Genomic DNA, 21065 nt, shown 5'->3' on the forward strand with positions numbered 1-21065 from the left:
ACATCTGCACCTCTTCAAAATGGCTTGGTGGCTAAGCACTTTGCTTATACAGTACTCAGAAGTTTCAAATATTGGAGCCAAGCTGAGCAACATATCTTCAAGGTACAGTACACAGTTCCAGTGTTAAAGCAGTGCTGAAGTCCTGCATAGTAATGTTAACAACTCTGTGAGGAAAAGCTAGGTCATGACAGGAAGATGATAATGTCTATGGTCTACCTTCCTTCATTAATGTTTGTATCACCATGTTGTGCGGCACACTTTTATGCGTGTCAATATTTGAGTTTCAATTTAACTATGCACATGGATTATTATAGCTGCCATAATTCTTTTCAACAGTTTTTACTTTCATAATAGTAAGATTCTAAACAGCTCTTACTGTATTTCCTATTCTTAAGATATTAATATACTGTAACTGATGAATAATTTAGTCATCACATTTATCTATCACATCTAAGATACTATGATAACTAATGCACAATTTTTAAATACCTGTACTGTAAATTCAAATACAATCTTTACACTTATTACAGTAGTCATGCACTATGTCTATATCTATGTTATCGACTTAATGAATTTTCTCTTAACATTACCCACATCTGAAATTCTCAGCAAGCTATAGAAACTATATTAGTAAGCCTCTACCTGTGTGTCAAAAAGGTACAAGTAATCTGACGAATAACTGGCGAGAACTTCCTGTCCATCTTGACTGTAACGCAGGGATGTCACACGGTGATTCTTCCCTTCCATATTGTCTGGCTTAAGCCGCATTAAAAGTGCTCGGTCAGTCTGCTCCAAATACGAGTCTGAAGGAGAAATTCAAAATTAATTAAAAATCTATGGATTATTAACTGTTTAGTAACTCGTTAAACAGCAAAGAAGGAAATGCCTGCAGAAATTTTCTACACTACAGCACTTAAAATATTTTACTCCCTCTACACATATACATTGCTGCTAAATGTCTGATGGACTATTTAAAAGTAAGAAAAATAAGAAAAGAATTCTATAGATTGGCTTAGCTTATCTTTTTAATGCCTAGAAGGTTGCAAAGGAGAAATATACAATGTACAACTTCACCAACATGATTGTAACATCACCAAGTGATGCAGCTGTGCACTATACTCAAGTGGAGCTGCACCCTGTAGAGGAAGAGAGCATAAATTCATGAAGATCAGATGGATGCGTACCCTAGTTTACAAAAGTAGCCACAGAATGACTGACAAAGTTTTGGAAAAAACTAAGACCTTTCCTTGTTTGGTGTAGTGTTTAGAAGACTGTATCAAACAGAGCAAAAGTTCAGCCTTTGCTGAACCTTTCAGGCTTTATATCGGAGGATAGTCAAACATAAATGGCAAGTGGATGTAAGCATATTTCATTATTAAACGACTTCACACTTTGAGAAAGTTACCTTTTTAAACTCACAATCGCCTTTAAGAAGAAAAAAAAGAAGCTAATTCGATGAAAGATCTATTTAATGGGTACAGTATAACATACTCATACTAGGGATAATATAACATACTCATACTCTAGTCTTCCTTCAACATCAGTGAAGCAATTGCTTACAATAGTATAATTGCTATTAAAAACTTCAATTAAGACCAATTTTACAAAAAATGGAAGTAAAGTTTTAAAGTGTTGTAATAAGTATATATAATTTCTAACTAAGATTTTCTATCACATTTGAGAAAAGTTAGAACAAGAAATGAACATCCAACAAAACTATGACTCTGTAAATTCTCTAGTTAGTAAAAAACAGAATAGCTTTGTGTGTATATGAGAGTACAAGAGGTATGTTAGTGACTATGAATACTGTACATTAATTCAAGAATGTTGGACAGAGAGAGAGAGACTGTATGTACAGTAATTATGCTCCAGTGTGTAAGGCTGTTACAGTGGAGAATAAGAGGAAAGAGTTCTGAAATCATTTGAATGATTGTGGGGAGCTACAAGATGGTAGGAAAGTTCTATGTACTCGAGTACAGTGTACTGTTATACTCGAGTCGACCTTTCCTCGAGTGTTCACAAATAACTAAACTGATGTACTAAATTGGCTGAACTTAACCTAACCTAACCTAACTGAGGTTAGGACCTACGAATAAAAAACTGGACATCATGTCAATTTTACGAGTCGCTATAATTTATAGTACACCAGTTTTTGATCTTAGGGGATTTATTCATCAAAATATGATGTACTACTCGAGAGGACGGGTTGACGTAAACATCAGGGTAAAGAAGGAATTCAGAGCTGTTGGAAAATGGGCCATGCCAAGTGTAAATGGGAATGGGATTTTATAGATACAGTATGCGTTTAAAGAGGGATTCATTTCATGTTATGATATTTTCTTCACTTCATCTCAATATAATATTTCTTATCTTTCCAAACATATACTATCTAATTTGATACCTTTAAGTTATAATTCTCACTAACAATTACAGAACACTCTTGATAGATTAATTTAAACATTAAATCTGCACAGGTCAAAAATTCTTATCAGTCAAAATAAAACAAGGCAATAGAAAATGTGTGCTATTTAGTTTTTCTGTTTAACAATTATTAAGTTGTGTGGCAGGTGCAGCATATATAGCTTACACTGTACTACATAGCATATAATGTTCCTCACCAGTTGCCCGGGTACCAAGGATGCGTCGATCATATATTCGGATGGTGGAATCTTGAGTCGCTACGGCCATGTGGTATTGAGTAATGGGGTTGACTGCCACTGCCGTCACAGCACGACCCATATTCAGCAGTATGTCCTATAGAGTAGTTTTGTGCCAAGAGATGCAGAGTATATTTTAGAATCGTTCTTAAAGTTACAGTTGTTATCATATAGTGCAGCATTGCAAACACTCTCTTAAATCAATGTTTAATCACACTTATGGTCACATATATTTTTGTATATATTTTCTACCACAGCTTAACTGCAGTTCTTCTTAATTATATAATTTAGCTCCTTGTAGTTCATCTATTTGTACAATATTCAAACATAGTCATTTAATATTTGTACTTAATGTAAAATTAGTGTAATTTAATCATTTTAACAATATTTGAAAAATTTAACAGTAGATAATGAAAATTATTTGAAAGGACAGTACATATTACAATTATAGAAAGTACATTTGTACAAAGCCACTAATCATGAAGATGTTGTCACGGTAATCTCTCTTAAAAGGAGATTCGGCCTGCTCCATCATCATCTATTCTACTACACCACGTCTACATATTTAAGAACTTAAGAAGTTACAGCAGCAACAATGACAACAACTAATTCTCAGATGTCTAGACAGTGTACCAACAGTCTACCTCCCCCAGGGCCCGTCAGACCCTCGCACCTGGCGACAGTCCCAGGATCACACCACTGTCTGGAACTACCAAATCGCTCGTTCACGTGAGCTGGCTCGCAATTATCTACTTCACCAGCGCCACCTGGACGGCCGTTTCGCCTATATATAGAGGCTACCTGGCCTTCCCTAGCCAGAATACTTCTGCATACTCTACTGCAAAGATCTGTTGGCATACCTCGGTGTGGTAGCAGGATTATGCAGACTAGCTCAGCATTCCCACACCATTTTATTTGCACAATAAAGTAACGTAAATCTGATTGATCATATTGTTTGTTTTGCACATGTTGAACAGAGACAAGCCTGGATATTATTTTTGTTTTGTAAATTATTTAAAGTAAATTTTCATAAGTATTTTAAATTTTGTTCTCTCTATGCTTTATCGTACAGTTACCTCAGTGTGGAGTTAAAATAGCAGTCTAACTTTTTTTTTTACGTTTTTTTTTTTTTTGCTTCATGTGACAGGCATTCCATCTGCCCTAGAGAGACTGTGATACCATCCATTTTTCACATCACAATGTTTTTGTATATCTTTAGATGGAAGGTACACCATCAATATCAGGATCAATACTGGAAGTCATTTCTAAGGGGGGGGGGGGGGGCAGATAATGCACTTTGAACATGAAATTTATTGGTAGCCAAAAAGGAGGATTTGGTCTCATGTCTGCTTGAGTCTTCTGTCACCATTTAGATTTGGCATTAATGACAATATTTCCTTATCTGAAAACTAATGTACACTACTGACCATTAACAAACATTAAAAGCTAACCTCTTGACAATTTCGAGCAGAGCACTGCTCTTTGGTCCTCAAATCAAACCATCGCACAAAGCCATCCTCTCCACAAGAAAAAAAAGTGTGGGGATCGTCAGGAAGCGTAATGACATCGTAGCATGTGCTTAGGTGACAGGTAAACTTACAGTCGTGAGTTTCCTCTTGCCTCTCAACATCTGCCAGGTGAGAAAATGAAAATTATTACAATATCTATTACTTCAAGCTTGGTTAAAATTAAAAAGCATTATAGAAATTAACAATCGGTGAACACACACATTCTGCATACACAATACCATACAGAAAGCTTATGCTTATGTTCCAGTGAAACAACTTGCATCACAATTACATTTTCTCAAACCATGAGTTTTGCATCATATGATGTGCCTAGAGTGGATGTAACTTAGTCGGCCATGTGGTGGGGGGGCGGGTCCCACTAAGTAGGCTACCATACTTAGATTCTATGCAAGTGTGGCCACTGTACTCTTTCATTTGTGGTGATTTCAATTGGAATCTAGTTATGTTTGGGACAACAATTATAGTGGATATTTTGTATAACCTCATCATGGAGCAACAAACCAAAAAATGAGTTTAGCCACTAATAAAAAGGTATACGATACATTAAACTCCTAATGTAAAAATTAATGGGAACCTATTTTTTAAGCAAATATTTATTATTTTTAGTATAAAACAAAATAATAATTTTGAACAATGCACATACCACTAGCTGAATAAACATAAAATGTTAAAAAAGAAAAGGAAAACAATTAAAGTTGGCTAGCCAAGTGCTCTGCAGGCAAAACTTACATCTTAGCATCATTATACAAATGAAGTACCTTTTTTTAGGGTTTGCTATACACCAAAGGAATCATTTCTAGCATTTACACATACACAAAAAGGACAAAATTAAGTTTTTGTTTTGTTTGCCCATCAAAAAGACCTATACAAAATAAGTATAAAGAATAATATGCAAATATATATAGCAATGTGGACAAATAATAGAGTACAGAATAAGTGAGAATCAAGTCAAATTCTGCCTACTAATTATTTTGGTCAAAGAAAGAAATTTAGAGGTAACTATGGAGTGTAAACAGTCACCAGAAGACCACATCAGTGGTATAGCATATCTTAAAACCTAAATCAGAGTATGCGCAAGTTGTATGATGTCTATCTCTCTCTCTAAAAGAAAAAAAAATATGTACATAAAATAGAAAAGGTGTAAAAACATTCTTCTAGAAACCTTGAATATATATGAAGAAATTCTGTATTATTATTTTGGATTACACCAGTAGTCATTATTTTCTATCATCTATCAATGAAATTATGCCAAACAGATGGAAATAGCTTACACTAAATTTAGATAAACCCTATTTTAAAACTTCTTAAATGAAAGAAAGCAAATAATATTTCCACAATGCTATGCCGATTCATCAACTATAAATTTATCATGTACAAAATTAATACAACGCAAAATAACCAAATGTTTTTCTCCCATCATACATACAAAATATCCAAACTCTTTCCTAGTTATATGTACAAAAATACAAGCAGCCCTCAATTTGCACAAGGCTTGTTCTTGTAAAACTTACATTAAACAAATGCCACACGAGTCAAAACTAAAGATACTGAACACTGAACATTAAAAATTGATTTATGTTCTGGAGAACATCAAAAGATTTTGATGAACATCAGAACATTATTTTACACTTATATGTAATGAAGTCCAGAATGATTTGGATGTCCAAAGATGCAAGAATACAATTCAAACTATTTGTGAGACACAAGAAATATTGAATAAGTAGAATACAGTACTGACAATGCCATGAATGTGACAGGCCAGAGGATCATTCAATAATCTATTCTAAACCCCATTTAACATCAAAATTCACCAGTGAATTTAAAAACTTGATATAAAAGTGCTTACTGTGATCCAACAAATATATGTTTTCTTATACCATGCAAATTAAGTGCTGCCTGTAGATTTTTCCCCATCATATGAACAAAAGTCACTCAGTCTTACTTATCTTGTACCAAAATAAAACACACAATAATACTAACAATGAACACAGCAATTCCAAATTAACCTGTATATATTAAAATGCCATCCCCAGAACATGAAATAATCTTTCTGTTGCCAGTCTGAGGCAAGAACTTGGCACTGAAGATATTAGCACGATGTGCAGTATGGATGCGTATTTTGGTCATTCGTTCCCAAGGGTCACTGTAAAGAAAAAAATGCAGCTCATTAGAAGTTGTTACTTGATTAATTTTACTTTGACACCAACAAAATAGTTTTGAAACAATTCAATAGGCCTACATAGAGCCTCATATCATAATTATTGTACAGTACATTTAACTATTAAGAGGTGTTACCTGGATAATATAATGAACAATTATCAACAGTGTTCTTTAACAAGACATATGAACAATTAATTCTTGTTGCACTTCTCATATTGGGCCCATACATGTAAGAATTTACATTCAAACCATCATTTGTACAGAATCTTTCCAAACTTTTTTCATATACAGTACAGTACTACAGGTATTACAATTTTCTGATACAGTATCCACATATTTATAATAATAATAATTATATTATTAATATAAAGTACATGTGAAACATGATACAGTGGAGTATTCATAGCTTCATATGCACATATCCCTGTAGAGAATTTTACTGCGAACAAATTAACACCAAAATTAACGACGTAGCCCAAGAATTGAGGCGAGAAAACTGAAAAGGGTATACGCTGTTGAGCGCTCATGGGTAAGGCTCACCCGATTTCTGGGTTTGGTGCCGTTTTTCTTTTTTGGCTTTTGGACCTTGTATGCATATATTCCTGTAGGGATTCTATTGCAAACAATTTGGTATCAAAATGAATGACGTACAGTACAACGAAAATTGAGGTGAGAAAACTGAAAAGAGTACCGAGTATACACATTTCAGTGTGGCTGCTCGCTCATGCGAACTGCTTGGCGCATCTTGGGATAGGCTGGGGCGTGCACGCCGAGAATGCAAAAATGTTAAGAGTAAGTGCAAGATCCACTTACGAATTACAGTACAATGACACCTCAGCTTACAACTGTCCCGATTTACAAATTTTTTGGGTTACGAGCTTTGCCTCGAGTTACGTAGTTTGTTGATAAGTGTATGGGCGACCTAGCGCGTGGTTCCTGGTGGCACCCTTCCCCGCGCTTCAGTTTACCAGTGCCTCCCGCTTAGTGACGATTACGCTTTAATTCTTTGTAAAGAATTTCATTGTTTTTCTGATTTTTGGGGGTTTTAAACATAAAAGTAATTAGTATTATATATCATGCCATGGGTCCCAAGAAAGTCGGTGGTAAGGTTCAACCTAAGAAAACACATGTGAGGATGACCATAGAGGAAAAAAACAACAGAACATTCGTAAACATGAAAATGGTACACGGGTTGTTGAACTAGCTAGGCCGTACAACAAATCTATGTCAACGATATGCACTGTACTTGATAAGAAAAAGGACATTATGAGTGCTAAGTGGCAAAAGGCGTATCAACAATCGCGAAACAAAGAGCACAAATTCTTGAGGATGTTGAAACTTTATTATTAATTTGGATACACAAGGAGGAGTTAGCGGGTGACAGCATTTCAGAGGGGCATCATTTATGAAAAAGCAAGGCTACTGCATGAAGATCTTAAAGAAAACCCCTTAGAACGAGTGATGAAGATACGAAAGAGTTTAAGGTGAGCAGGGGATGGTTTGAGAAATTTAGAAAAAGAAGTGGCATTCATAGTGTTGTAAGAGTTACGAGTGTTGTATGTTGGTGCAGGAATACAGCAAAGAACTGACCACCGAAGAACTAGCCTTTCACAAGTTGCAGCAACAAGAGACAACCGAGGAAATTTCGTCAGGGGGAGGAGGAGGCAGTACAGAATGTCCCTTCCTCAACAATTAAGAAGTGGGGTAGACTTTGAAAAGAAATCCAATGGAAAAACAGTTTTGTTGAAACGACTCACCCACAGCAAGCTGAAGTAGGCCGTTGCCTGAACCTTTTTAATGACAATGTGATACCTCACTACAGACAGGTGTTACAACGTAGAGAAAAACAAGTCTCTATGGAAAGGTTTTTAGTGAGAAAAACAGTGAGCCACAACCAGGTCCTAGTGGTATGCAGGCAAAACATAGGAGAATACCCTAGAGAAATCTGTTTTTGTTGTTTCAGATTTAGCTACTAAGAACAGAATGTCCATGTAGCACGGGCTATGGTGAGCCATGGGCCAGAGAAGTCATCACTGTCCGATTTCATAACGGAAGTGGACTCCCCTTCCAAACACTACACTAACACCTCTCCTCCCCCCCTCCTCTTCACCGTCTTCCATACGCCAACAAGAGTCATCTATAAAGGTAAGCTTTAACTTGTACATACTACAGTACTAAATATTTGTGTTTATTATGTATAAAATGTACTTTTAAGTTAATATTTTTGGGAGTGTGTAACGGATTAATTAAATTTAAATTATTTCTTATAGGAAAATTCATGTCAGGTTGCGAATTTTCATGTTACTAACAGTCTCTGGGTTAAATTAAATTGATTAAATTCGTAAATGAAGGAGCCACTGTGCATTACTATACTAATAAAGATAACACTTTTCTGCTACTAATACTATTTCTACAATTATTAATACTACTACATTACTAAAGAACTACTGTGCAGTATTAATAATAGTGCATAAAATCATTAAACTTAACTACGTGGAGACAAAGTAAAAAATAAGAGTTAATTTAACTTATACAGTATATACATACTTATGCTCTGATACCATGCCAGAATGCTTGTCAAACACAGTATAACTTTACCATTTAGGGCAAAGTTGCTGGCATTCGGCCATTTTATGTAAGTTATTGGTATACAGATAAAATTTAAAAATACTGATAGTAATTATACCTTCATGGAAATCACAGTGCATTTAGAGTATAATATTGCGAGACATTTATTTATCAAAATGCACCACAGTCATGTTGGTAGATACAATACTTATTTAGATATTAACACATGCAGTATGCAGACACTCATATAATGAAAGGTGTCAGCCTTTTGTAAGAAAATTTAGTCAGAAAATTTTCTCAAACCACATACATACTTTGGTCTATTTTATAATCCCGCTCATTTCAATACAGTACTATTAAGCAGCATTCATGAAATAACATACATAGTTCTTTAAAGTTCAACCCTCTGGGGGGTCCAGACACCAGAACCACAGAACCATGAACATACCACAATGTTTGGTGGTGCATGGCTAAGGAACAACTCAGCATTATGATTTTATATTACTGGACAGGGCAGAAGTGTCAGTAGTCTTTAGTGGTGTTTTCATATTGTTTTAGTGATTTTTATGAAGAGTGGATTACCATCAAATACTGTTGTTTTATTCCAGGGAGAGTTTAAATCTCAGACTCAGTACCATTTAGCTATTTTCTGAGACACTCCTTATTGAAAGCATTTTGGCCGGCTTGATAGATCAAAGGCTCCATTTTAGAGGCCCAAATTCAATTCTCTGGACATTAAAGTAAATAAATATACTTTATATATATTTGTATACAGTACTGTACTGTATATACAGTATTATATAATAAAATTTTTCTCTATATTCCATAGATTCTTTTTCACTTGGGAAGAAAGTTGAAAAATGAAATTAAATTTACACTTAATAAGCCTGATGTATTTTGCCAAGAGATGCATTCTGCATTCAGAAGATGCTTTGTTAGCATCCTCAGAAACAGTATGAAAGTGAATTCAAAAGGACAAATACTTTATAGCAATGTATATTCTATGTAGGTGTGATGTGAGGAAAGGTGATTACCAAGCTGAGGAAAGGAAACCGTGTACTACATTCTCATTGGTCTGCTGGGGCTGTAAGCACTAGGCCCGAATGGCTATATAGCACTGGGAAAAGATGTAAAGAAAAAGAACTGGAATATGTACCTATCTGTTACCTAGCTGTTGATAATTGGTTGCATGTGTTTGATATGAAGTATGTCTGCTATGTCTTATTTATATATTTGCCAAATCTGCCAATTATTTTGGTGCTGCTGGTCAGTCTTTCTGGTAATGTTCTGGTTGTGCTTAGAAACTACAGTATATGACTTTTAATGGAGACTTGCTGTTTTTGCATTGTCAGGCACTGTGAGAGAGATGTTGGCCTGATGTAAATGCCTAAGACATGTTTGCCTGGCCGGCATGTAAATGCACAAGCCAACATTAGTCTCTTCCAAGGTGTTCCATTTGGCTCGACCCATTTGGTTTGGTGTCAGAATTCATCATGAGTAAGTTGGTGGTTATTTTATTCATGAAGGAATGAAGAGCTGTATTGGTTGGGTCAAGTTTCTGTCAATATTTTTCAGGACTCTTTATAGAACCACAAAGGATACCAATTGTAACTTATGACAAGACGTAATATGGGGTGATTTAAAGATTACCATATAACAAGGTGTTGATCATCAGAGCCAGAAAGCAGTAGGTTTCCAGGTGAATCCCACACAACAGTGTTAACGCAGCCTCTGTGAACCTCCATTGCCTGCAGCAGCGACATCCTCTGCAAAAGGCACTCATTGCCTGCAAATAATGATATATTACAGTTCCTGAGCTGAATATTTTGTAAGACCAAATATCAAATACAATAATAATAATAACAAAAGAATAAAGGATTTTTCAGTTATTTGCCCATGTGAAGCAGCACCTACATACTAATATTCAACCACTTCCACTTAAAAATTTCTTTAACCGATGCTCGAAACTTTCCAACACGTTGCATACAAGTGCAACACTATTTCCAAACCAGTGTTTACCTAGTTATTTTCCAAATCTAAACTTATCTAACTTCAATCAACAGTTTTGGGTTTAACTGGATATAACAAGACATTCTCAGCACTACAGTATTTATATAATCCTCAATAAAACCTTTCACCCATCTACATTCTTCAATTCAGTGGCACTTCACTTTTCCTACTCTGATTTTACTCTTTCATGCTGACCTAGTTTGCTGTGTGATAACCATGCCCTCATCATTGAAATAACTATTGAAATTGTCGTATCTGAATGCAGAAAACATCTGGACATAAGGATTAGTAATGATCTTAGTTCAAAAAATCAATGCATAGACATCTATGTACAGTATTACAAAATACTCTGGCTATCAACCATTTTATTTTAATGAGGGTAATTCATGCTATTAGCTTACATAATGTTATTTTAATTAAAGCAGTTCCTATAAAATATTAAATAACAAAATGCAAACAATTTAAAATACAAAAATATAATAATGTATTGCATTGCATATTAGAGAAGTAAAGATCAGTTGTACATAAATTGCAAAGTTGAGCAAGATGTAACTCTCATTAAGTATACACAGTACTTTAATTACTAACAGTCCGGTTTAAACACCCATCTGTACTTATAAACACCAAAATTCCTTCTGATTTGTACACTTTACTTCTCTTCAAGTATGCACACACAGTCCATTAAAAGGTAATTTACCATTTTTCCGTTTTGCAATCGCTACCTCCCCCTTGCCAATTGCACTACTCACCCTTAGCGAGGGGTTGAAGGAGGCTGTTGTCGAGAGGATCATACTGGCGCTTGAGAATATGCCTTAACATCAGTATATCACTCACGGTATGTCACCTGAACACTGCATTCACCAATATTAGCTGAATTGACGAGAGTTTGTGGTGGTCGGGTCCGTCTCTCTCTGTTGTCAGCTGTTGTTGTTCTCTTGTGAATGTGAGTGTGGATACAAACTGCTCTTCCAGCAATTATAGTGGGAAATTTTACAAATTTGTCTTAAATATTTATTCATTAATAATTCCGTTTTAATGGCATGAAAATTATTTATTAAATATGTTGGAACAAATTTAATAGAAGAACTTACATCCATTTTCTGCGCTCATTGATTTATGAGAGGGTACGAGCCTGCAATGTGTCTGAATATTGAATCTAATTCTTTTAATAAACGCTAACAGCCAACGCCGGGCCACACTGGCATTTGAATCAAATAAGACACTTAAAACCATTCATGAACAATGGATATTATACAATCCCACGATCTTAAACGTTTATGGTATAATAATAATTAAATGTGTTTCACAGTCGCTCTATATATATACAAGTTCAGTTTATTTATTATTTAATTGAAGACCACTATATCTTTCTAGTGGTCTCGATGGAGACGGGAAGCCGGCGGCTTGTTGAAGTTCCCCTCCCCAATTGTTTTTATTTTTTTTTCAACTGGATTTTGAACTTAAGTAATGTCTTTATTTTACGATGTCAGAAGGTAGGCGGTTGCTTGGGCTTGCAACTCTATGGGTGTCATCTAGTTAATGTATTTATTTTTGGTAAATTGCCTATTCAAGTCATACATATGTTATCTTACTTCTTATTTATTATTGAGAATTTACGCATTACACCCTTCAATTTGACTTACGTATTCTATCTTATGCCCGAAAGGCTTAGCGTAGCTAGTGACTTTATTATAATGCCTCTTTGTACATCCTGTGTATATCATCTATGCCTGTCTCACATATGTTATCTTACTTATAATTTAATATTCAGTGTTGACCCCATTATACCTATAAATAATTTGTATTTTAATTATTCTAAGTTTTGCCCGAAACACTTCGCGTAGTATACTGTGATGGACTTTCTGCAAAGGAGATATGTCCTTTTGAAAGTTGTTACAATTTATTAGAGAGTTGTTACAAACTTGTTAGGGAGTTGTTGCAACTTGTTAGATAGTTACAGCTTGTTTAATAGTTGCTATAGTTTGTTCAAACGTTGTAACCACGTCGTATGTTTAGCGGGTTGTGGAACTTTCAATGGCCGATAACCAGTGCTTATCAAAATAATAACTAACTCAAAATAAAACTCAAAATACTAACTCTCTGTTTCCTTTGGTATAGCCATGCCCTAATCCAGCTTAATATAGCACCCCCAATACCATGAGACTCTATCTTTTTAATCAGTCTTTCATGTGGCACTGTATCAAAAGCTTTGCTAAAGTCAAGGTACACAACATCATAATCCTTACCACTATCAACTGCCTCAACAGTGCTAGAATAAAAAGATAACAAATTTGTTAAACATGAACGGCCATTTATAAAACCATGTTGCGACTCAATTATTAATTTATGCTTTTCAAGATGAAGACGAATTTTATTTGCTATTATAGATTCGAGTAACTTTCCCACAATAGACGTTAGGCTAATTGGCCGATAGTTTGACGCAAGTGATCTATCTCCTTTCTTAAAAATTGGTACCACATTAGCTACCTTCCATGACTCTGGCACTCTGCCTGACTATTGATTTATTAAATATGGTAGACAGTGGCTCGGAAAGCTCCTCTTTGCATTCTTTAAGCACCCTGGCAAACACTTCATCCGGCCCTGGGGATTTGTTTGGTTTTAGTTTTTCTAATTGTTTAATTACATCCTCCCTGGTAACTGCTAAACTAGTCAACCTGTCCTCATCCCCACCCACATAGACTTGTTCGGCTGAAGGCATATTGCTAAGTTCTTCTTTAGTAAATACAGATATAAAATATTTGTTAAAGATACTACTCATCTCCTTGTCATTATCCGTTATTTGACCTGTCTCAGTTTTTAATGGACCTATCCTTTCCCTAGTCTTAGTTCGATATAACTGAAAAACCCTTTAGAATTTGACTTTGCTGGCTTTGCTATGCGAACTTCATAGTTTCTTTTTGCTTTCCTAATCTCTTTTTCAACATTTCTAACCAGTTGAATGAATTCCTGTTCTAAACTGACTTCCCCATTCTTAATCCTTTTGTACCAAGCTCTCTTTTTACCTATAAGGTTCTTCAAATTCTTTGTTATCCACTTTGGGTCATTAGTATTCGATCTATTCAATTTGTATGGTATACCACGTTCCTGTGCTTTGTTTAGAATATTCTTAAATAAGTTATATATTGAATCCACATCGAAATCCCCATTTACGTCACCTATCGCTGGGTTCATGTCTCGCTCCAAGACCGGCCCCCACCCCATACCCAAGACTTTCCAATCAATTTGACCCAAAAAATTTCTTAGGCTATTAAAATCAGCTTTTCGAAAATCTGGCACTTTAACAGAATTTTCTCCTACAGGTCTATTCCATTCTATGCTAAATCTGATTTCTTTGTGATCACTGTTCCCTAGCTCACTCCCTATTTCGATGTCATTAATTTGTGTTTCCCTGTTAGTTAACACTAAATCTAAAATATTATTTTCCCGCGTTGGTTCCTTAATGTGTTGCGTAAGAAAGCAATCGTCAATTAATTCTAGAAAATCTTCTGCTTCACTATTCCCTGTTTTGTTCAGCCAGTTTATTCCACTAAAATTAAAGTCACCCATGACGTAAATACTGTTTATTTATTTATTTATTTATTTATGCATATACAAGAATGTACATAAGGAATGTGAGGATACAATTATGGTAATTACAGTCTTGTAAAGCCACTAGCACGCGCAGCGTTTCGGGCAGGTCCTTAATCTAAGAAAATTTTAAGGAGGTAAATACTTGCAAAATTTATAGACAAAAAAATGATAACAGATTACATGGAATGAAAAAAAAAAAAAAAAGATGAGAGAAAATTATAGGTACAGTATATTAAAGCACATAGGTAGCTATGATTGATTGCAATGACAGCTTAAAATGGTAGTTGACAACAAATTGGTAGGCACAATACAGCAGAAACAATATAAGATTGATTGCAATGACAGCTTGAATGGTAGTTGACAAAAATTGGTAGTCACAATACAGCATATGGCTAGCACATAAAAGAAGACAGCAATGAACACAATGATAAGGTTGTTTGATATTACATAAAAATTAGGAGATTGGGTACCACTAGGTACAGAGCAAATTTAAAGCTCAGTGTAGGAAACTAAATAGATGAAGTTAGGTACTTTTTGGTTTTGCTTTTAAATAAGGCAAAAGTTTTACAGTTTTTCAATTCACTAGGGAGTGAGTTCCATAGACTAGGTCCCTTAATTTGCATAGAGTGTTTACACAGATTAAGTTTGACCCTGGGGATATCAAAGAGATATTTATTTCTGGTGTGGTGATAATGGGTCCTATTACATCTGTCCAGGGAGAGTTTCAGAGCATGGTTTGCATTTAAGAACAGGGTTTTGTAAATGTAGTTGACACAAGAGAATGTGTGGAGGGAGTTAATATTTAGCAAGTTTAGAGATTTAAACAAGGGAGCTGAGTGTTGTCTGAAAGCAGAGTTAGTTATTATTCTGATAGCAGATTTTTGCTGTGTGATGATGGGCTTAAGGTGGTTTGCAGTGGTAGACCCCCATGCACAGATACCATAATTAAGATAGGGGTAGATTAGTGCATAATATAGTGAGAGGAGAGCAGAGTTAGGAACATAATATCTGATTTTGGAGAGTATACCAACTGTCTTAGAGACTTTCTTAGTTATGTGTTGAATGTGGGTGCTGAAATTGAGTCTCTTGTCTAGGAATAGGCCAAGAAACTTGCCATCATTTTTATTACTGATGTTAATGTTGTCTATCTGTAGCTGAATTGCATTTGATGATTTGCTTCCAAATAAGATGTAGTAAGTCTTTTCGATGTTTAATGTTAGTTTGTTCGTTGACATCCATAAGTGGACTTTTTTTAATTCATTATTCACAACATTATTTAGTGTATGTGGGTTGAGGTTTGAGTAGATAAGGGTAGTATCGTCAGCAAACAATATAGGTTTGAGAATATTAGAGACATTAGGCAGATCGTTTATATATATAAGAAATAGAAGAGGTCCTAAGATGCTGCCCTGTGGCACTCCAACGGTAATTGGTAGAGTGGAAGAAGTTGTATCATTGATGGTTACATATTGGTGTCTGTCACTAAGATAGGATCGGATGTAGTCAAGGGCAAGGCCTCGGATTCCATAATGCTGGAGTTTAAATAAGAGGTAGTTGTGATTAACAGTATCAAAGGCTTTTCTTAGGTCAATGAAGAGTCCAATCGGAAACTCATTTTTGTCAAGGGCTGAGTAGATAATGTCAAGGAGACTAATGATTGCATCATTGGTGCTCTTTTGGGACCGGAAGCCAAACTGGCAGGGGCTGAGTATGTCGAATTTTACGAGGTAGGAATAGAGCTGTTTGTAAATAATTTTTTCAAATATTTTTGATAGAATGGGTAGATTTGATATTGGTCTATAATTGTTTATGTCCGCCGGATTGCCTCCTTTATGGACTGGCGTTACTCTTGCTTTTTTGAGGATATCAGGGAAGGTGTGATACTCTATAGATTTGTTGAACAGTAGTGCTATGGGTGGGGCAAGGGCATGGGAGGCTCTCTTGTACACAATGGACGGAATTTCACTGGTGTTCCCTGCCTTGGTTTTTAGAGAGTGTATGATGGACACAACATCTGCCGGGCTGATTGGTGAAAGGAGAAGAGAGTTTGGATAGCTGCCTGAGAGATATGTGTTAATATGTGTCTGAGTCTGTGGGATTTTACTGGCAAGATTAGCACCAACCGATGAAAAGAAACTATTAAATTCATTTGCCATTTCTAAATCAGTTGACGGTATATCCCCATCCTTGTAGAGTTTTATTTGGTTATGTGAGTGTTGTTTAGTTCCTAGGATACTAGAGATAGTTTTCCAAGTGTTTTTCATGTTACCTTTTGCTTCATTGAATCTATTCACATAATATGCAAGTTTTGCCTTTCTTATGATACTGGTAAGCATTGATGAGTACCTTTTAGCTACTTCCCTTGAAACTAGGCCAATCCTAACTTTCTTTTCATATTCATGTTTCTTGTTGATTGAGTTGAGAATGCCATTTGTGAGCCATGGATTGTTTAATCTTTTGTCAGTTATTTGCTTTGTAAGAAGGGGACAATGAAGGTTGTAGAGGCTTAGAGTTTTGGAGAGGAAGAGGTTAGCTAATGAATTTATATCATGGGTATTATTGAATTCAGAATCCCAGTTAATATTGTGAAGTGCCTCTGTAAGATTGTCTAAAGCTGATTCACTGTGTAGCCTAAATGAAAATTTCTTGCTTTTTGGTGGTGTTATGTCCATGTTCGCTATGAGAAAGGTAGGATAGTGGTCAGTTGTTCTGTCGTAGATTATACCAGATACAAGGGGAGCTGTTATGTTTGTCCATATGTGGTCCAAGGTAGTGGCTGATGTTTGAGTGACTCGGGTAGGTTTGGATCTGTTAGATCTAGATGCCCTAGATATTTCATCCCATAGATGCTTTGCTTCCATTCTGTCTAAATTTGGTGGCCTATAGATAACTCCTATTATAATATTATTTACTTTTTCGTATATTTCTATCCAAATAGTTTCTGTTTGTGGCTCAGTTTTGATTCCCTCTTTGAGACTACATTTCAAATTGTCCCTAACATATATGGCTACTCCCCCTCCTCGTCTAATATATCTATCTGTGTGAAATAGTTTAAATCCATTTATTTGATATTCAGCTAATAGTTCTCTATTTTCTACATTCGTCCACGTTTCGGTAAGTGCAATAATATCTATTTTTTCTGTGCAGACAAGAGCATTTAAATAATTAATTTTATTTCTTAGACTTCTACTGTTAGTGTAATATATCCTAAGTGAATTGTTATTTTGAGGCCCTTCTCTTTCCCTGATCATTTTGCCAATTCCTTTCTCCCACAAACACATACTTTTATTACCTCCTTCCTCCAAATCAATTCCCATATCTCTATCTACTAACAGTTTAAACCCAAACAAACACCGCTAACCACTTCTTCCAACGAGTTCGCAACAGCAACAACCCCAGCTCTCGATAGATGCACCCCATCGCGAGCATACATTTCATTTCTTCCATAGAAGTGTTCCCAGTTGTCTATGAAAGATATTGCATTTGATTTGCAATATCTTTCCAGCCGGCAATTGACACCAATTGCCCTCGACATCCATTCATTTCCCACTCCCTTTCTCGGAAGAATGCCACATATGATCGGGATGCCTCCCTTGCTCCTAACTAATTAAATGGCTGTCCTGAATCTCTGTATTAGTTCCTCACTCCTAACTCGTCCAACATCATTACCCCCTGCACTAATACAAATAATGGGTTTGTTCCCATTTCCTGTCATAATATCATTCATGTTTCCAACAATATCACCAATTCCAGCTCCCGGATAGCAAACCCTTAATCTGTTCCCCCTATCTCTGGCACAAAACGTTCTGTCTAAATACCTCACCTGGGAATCTCCCACAACCAAAATTTGCTTCGATTCTCCCTTTTCCTTTCGAGCAGTTTGAGGGACCTGCGCTTCAATGCTCCTCGTTGCTTTGCCTCCTCTTTGAACAACAGGTTCACCACAGCACTCGTTCTCTAATACGTCAAATGCATTAAAAGTCCTTAGGTGTAGGCTATTAGTTGTCGGTTTTGCCAAGGTCTTCTTAAGACCCCTGTCTTTCACAACTTGCCAAGACGAGGTCTTCTTAATACTGGTCCCGTCAGTCCTTCTTAATGAGGTCCCGTCACCACTGGCTTCCTCCTTCGTTTCCTCCCGAAGTCTCAGCCGTCGTACCTCCTCCCGCAGGGAATCCATCTCTGCTCTCAGAGCTCCAACCAGACTCACCAAATCCTTCACTAATCCTTCCATTATTGCAATAATAATGTTACTAGAATCGGAGCTCCAGCTAACACAACCTCTCACTTCTTGGTTGGGGGGGGGGGGGGGGGGAGACTGCCAGTGGGTGCTGAAACAATTCAGTTTCGTCACCTTCTTCGACTTCTACTTCGTCAACCTTTTCAGATAGGGCTTGTAGAAGTGTGGAAGAAATAAGTTCAGTAGATTGTTTTTTTTAACTCTGTTAACATTTCCTTCCTTGACTGAGGGTTGGTCTGGGAATGCTTTGCCAAGCATCTTGCTGAAGGTCTCTGTCAGGGAGGCAATACTCATTGGAACAGTAGTCACTTGATATGCCTTTGGCTGCCTTTCGTTTTTCTTGGTAGGTGAGGAGATTCTGGGGTGGGTCATGGTGTCTTCACTACATCCAGCTACCGGGGCATTTGATGATGTAGGGGTCGTCCTTCATGCTTGTGATGTCTTGGTGGCAACAGCAGGTGTATTTATTTTGCTGTCCTGATCTGTACGGTTGTTGTTGCCTTATGGCGTAGGGCTGCTTTGTTTTCTCCACTTATTCGAGGTTCTGTTCTTGTTTAGACTGGAAGGAATTGGAGCTTCAGTCTGTTGCTGATTTTTATTTTCATTTATTCGAACTTGCCGAGGAGTGTTCCCTCTGGCTTTTAACTGAAGGTCTGTTAGTTTGTGGTCTTGGAGTTGTAGCGTTGGGTTGCTGGGTAGATCCGAAGGCTTGTATTCTTTTTACACTTTCTGGACTTCGTTTGTTCCAGGCGTGATGTGTATTCCCGCAGTTTGGACATTTTACGTTTGTTGTTTGTTTTAGATTTAGCTACTCAGGACGAAGTGTTCATATAGCCCGGGCTATGGTGAGCCCGTAATTGAGTTCGGTTGTTCGCGATAACCTTGTTACTGTGATATTTTACGTTTGTTGGTTTGCCCTTCTTCATGCAGATTTTTGCATATATCGATGTTGTACCTCAGTGGAGAGATGTTCCACACGTATACATGTACATTTCTCCACACATATGTTGCCAAATCATTGCTTTCCCTCCAGTCTTTTTATGGCCATTCCAATTCCAACATAGAATATTTGCATTAAGACCTTCCCTGGAGGTTATCTTGAGATGATTTCGGGGCTTAGCGTCCCCGCGGTCCGGTCCTCGACCAGTCGACCTTTCTGTTACAACCCCCCTTCCCCCTGGGAAGCAGCCTGAAGCAGCTGTCTAACTCCCAGGTACCTATTTACTGCTAGGTAACAGGTGCTTCAGAGTGAAAGAAACATTTTGCCCATTTTTTTCCACCTCCACCGGGGATCGAACCTGGAACCTCAGGACTACGAATCCGAAGCGCTGTCCACCCAGCTGTCAGGCGCCCTAACCTTGCTACTGAATACCTTGTTATATCTTCCCGTGGAGGCAAAGTTCCACAACATTTCATTTATTATGCACCCCATACCATCCTGTGGGCGGTACAACAATGCTGGATTTTCTGGATAAAATCGATGTCCATTCTGTGCTGCTGTAATCAGAACTGGACGTCGCAGTATAATTATACTCTTGGTTTTAAACCTAAACATTCTATTAGCTTTGTTACGTGAATAACTCATTATTTTCCAGGATATTGCATCGGCATTCTATACCTTGACTTTAACGACCTCTTTGACGTGCCTCACGACAGACTGTCCTGCTACCTTTGTTCTTTATTATATAAATAAACATCATCATTGCAGATGATTAAACAGTAAGATGGAATAAATTCAGGTAACGATCTAGGTAACATAAGAACAAAGGCTCATTGGCCCATTCGAGGCAGCTCCTATTTATAATCATCCAATCCCACGCTTGAAACAGTCGAGGGACCCCACCTCCACCACGTTACAAAAGAACATAAGAACAAAGGTAACTGCAGAAGGCCTATTGGCCCATATGAGGCAGCTCCTATCTACAACCACCCAATCCCACTCATATATTTGTCCAACCCGCGCTTGAAACAATCGAGGGACCTCACCATCACGTTACGCGGTAATTGGTTCCACAAATCAACAACCCTATTACCGAACCAGTATTTACCCAAGTCTTTCCTAAATCTAAACTTATCCAATTTATGCCCATTGTTTCGTGTTCTGTCTTGTGTTGATACTTTTAATACCCTATTAATATCTCCTTTGTTATGTCCATTCATTCACTTGTAAACCTCTATCATGTCACTCCTAACTCTTAAATTGCATTCCAGTGAATGTAATTTAAGCTTTGTTAATCATTCTTCATATGAAAGATTTCTAATTTGGGGAATTAACTTAGTCATCCTACGTTGGACACGTTCAAGTGAATTTAT

General features: G+C 36.7%; 1 protein-coding gene across 2 annotated transcripts in view; it reads right to left on the reverse strand.

The window, feature by feature from the left end:
- LOC123746871 (DDB1- and CUL4-associated factor 6) overlaps positions 1–11866 on the reverse strand; it is a 33507-nt gene extending 21641 nt beyond the window's left edge. Inside the window, exons 1-6 of one of the 2 annotated variants that reach the window (XM_045728713.2) lie at positions 11674–11866; positions 10565–10700; positions 6193–6329; positions 4109–4287; positions 2619–2754; positions 643–803 (exon numbers count right to left, since the gene is read on the reverse strand). In XM_045728713.2, the coding sequence (XP_045584669.1) occupies positions 643–803; positions 2619–2754; positions 4109–4287; positions 6193–6329; positions 10565–10700; positions 11674–11743 (819 nt within the window). In that variant the 5' untranslated portion in view covers positions 11744–11866. Of the gene's footprint in view, positions 1–642; positions 804–2618; positions 2755–4108; positions 4288–6166; positions 6330–10564; positions 10701–11673 lie in introns of those variants that run through there. The other variant, XM_045728723.2, reaches the window with a different exon arrangement.
- Positions 11867–21065: the final 9199 nt, after the last annotated feature.

Source organism: Procambarus clarkii, chromosome 10, assembly GCF_040958095.1.
Source record: "Procambarus clarkii isolate CNS0578487 chromosome 10, FALCON_Pclarkii_2.0, whole genome shotgun sequence".
Classification (NCBI taxonomy): Eukaryota; Metazoa; Arthropoda; class Malacostraca; order Decapoda; family Cambaridae; genus Procambarus; species Procambarus clarkii.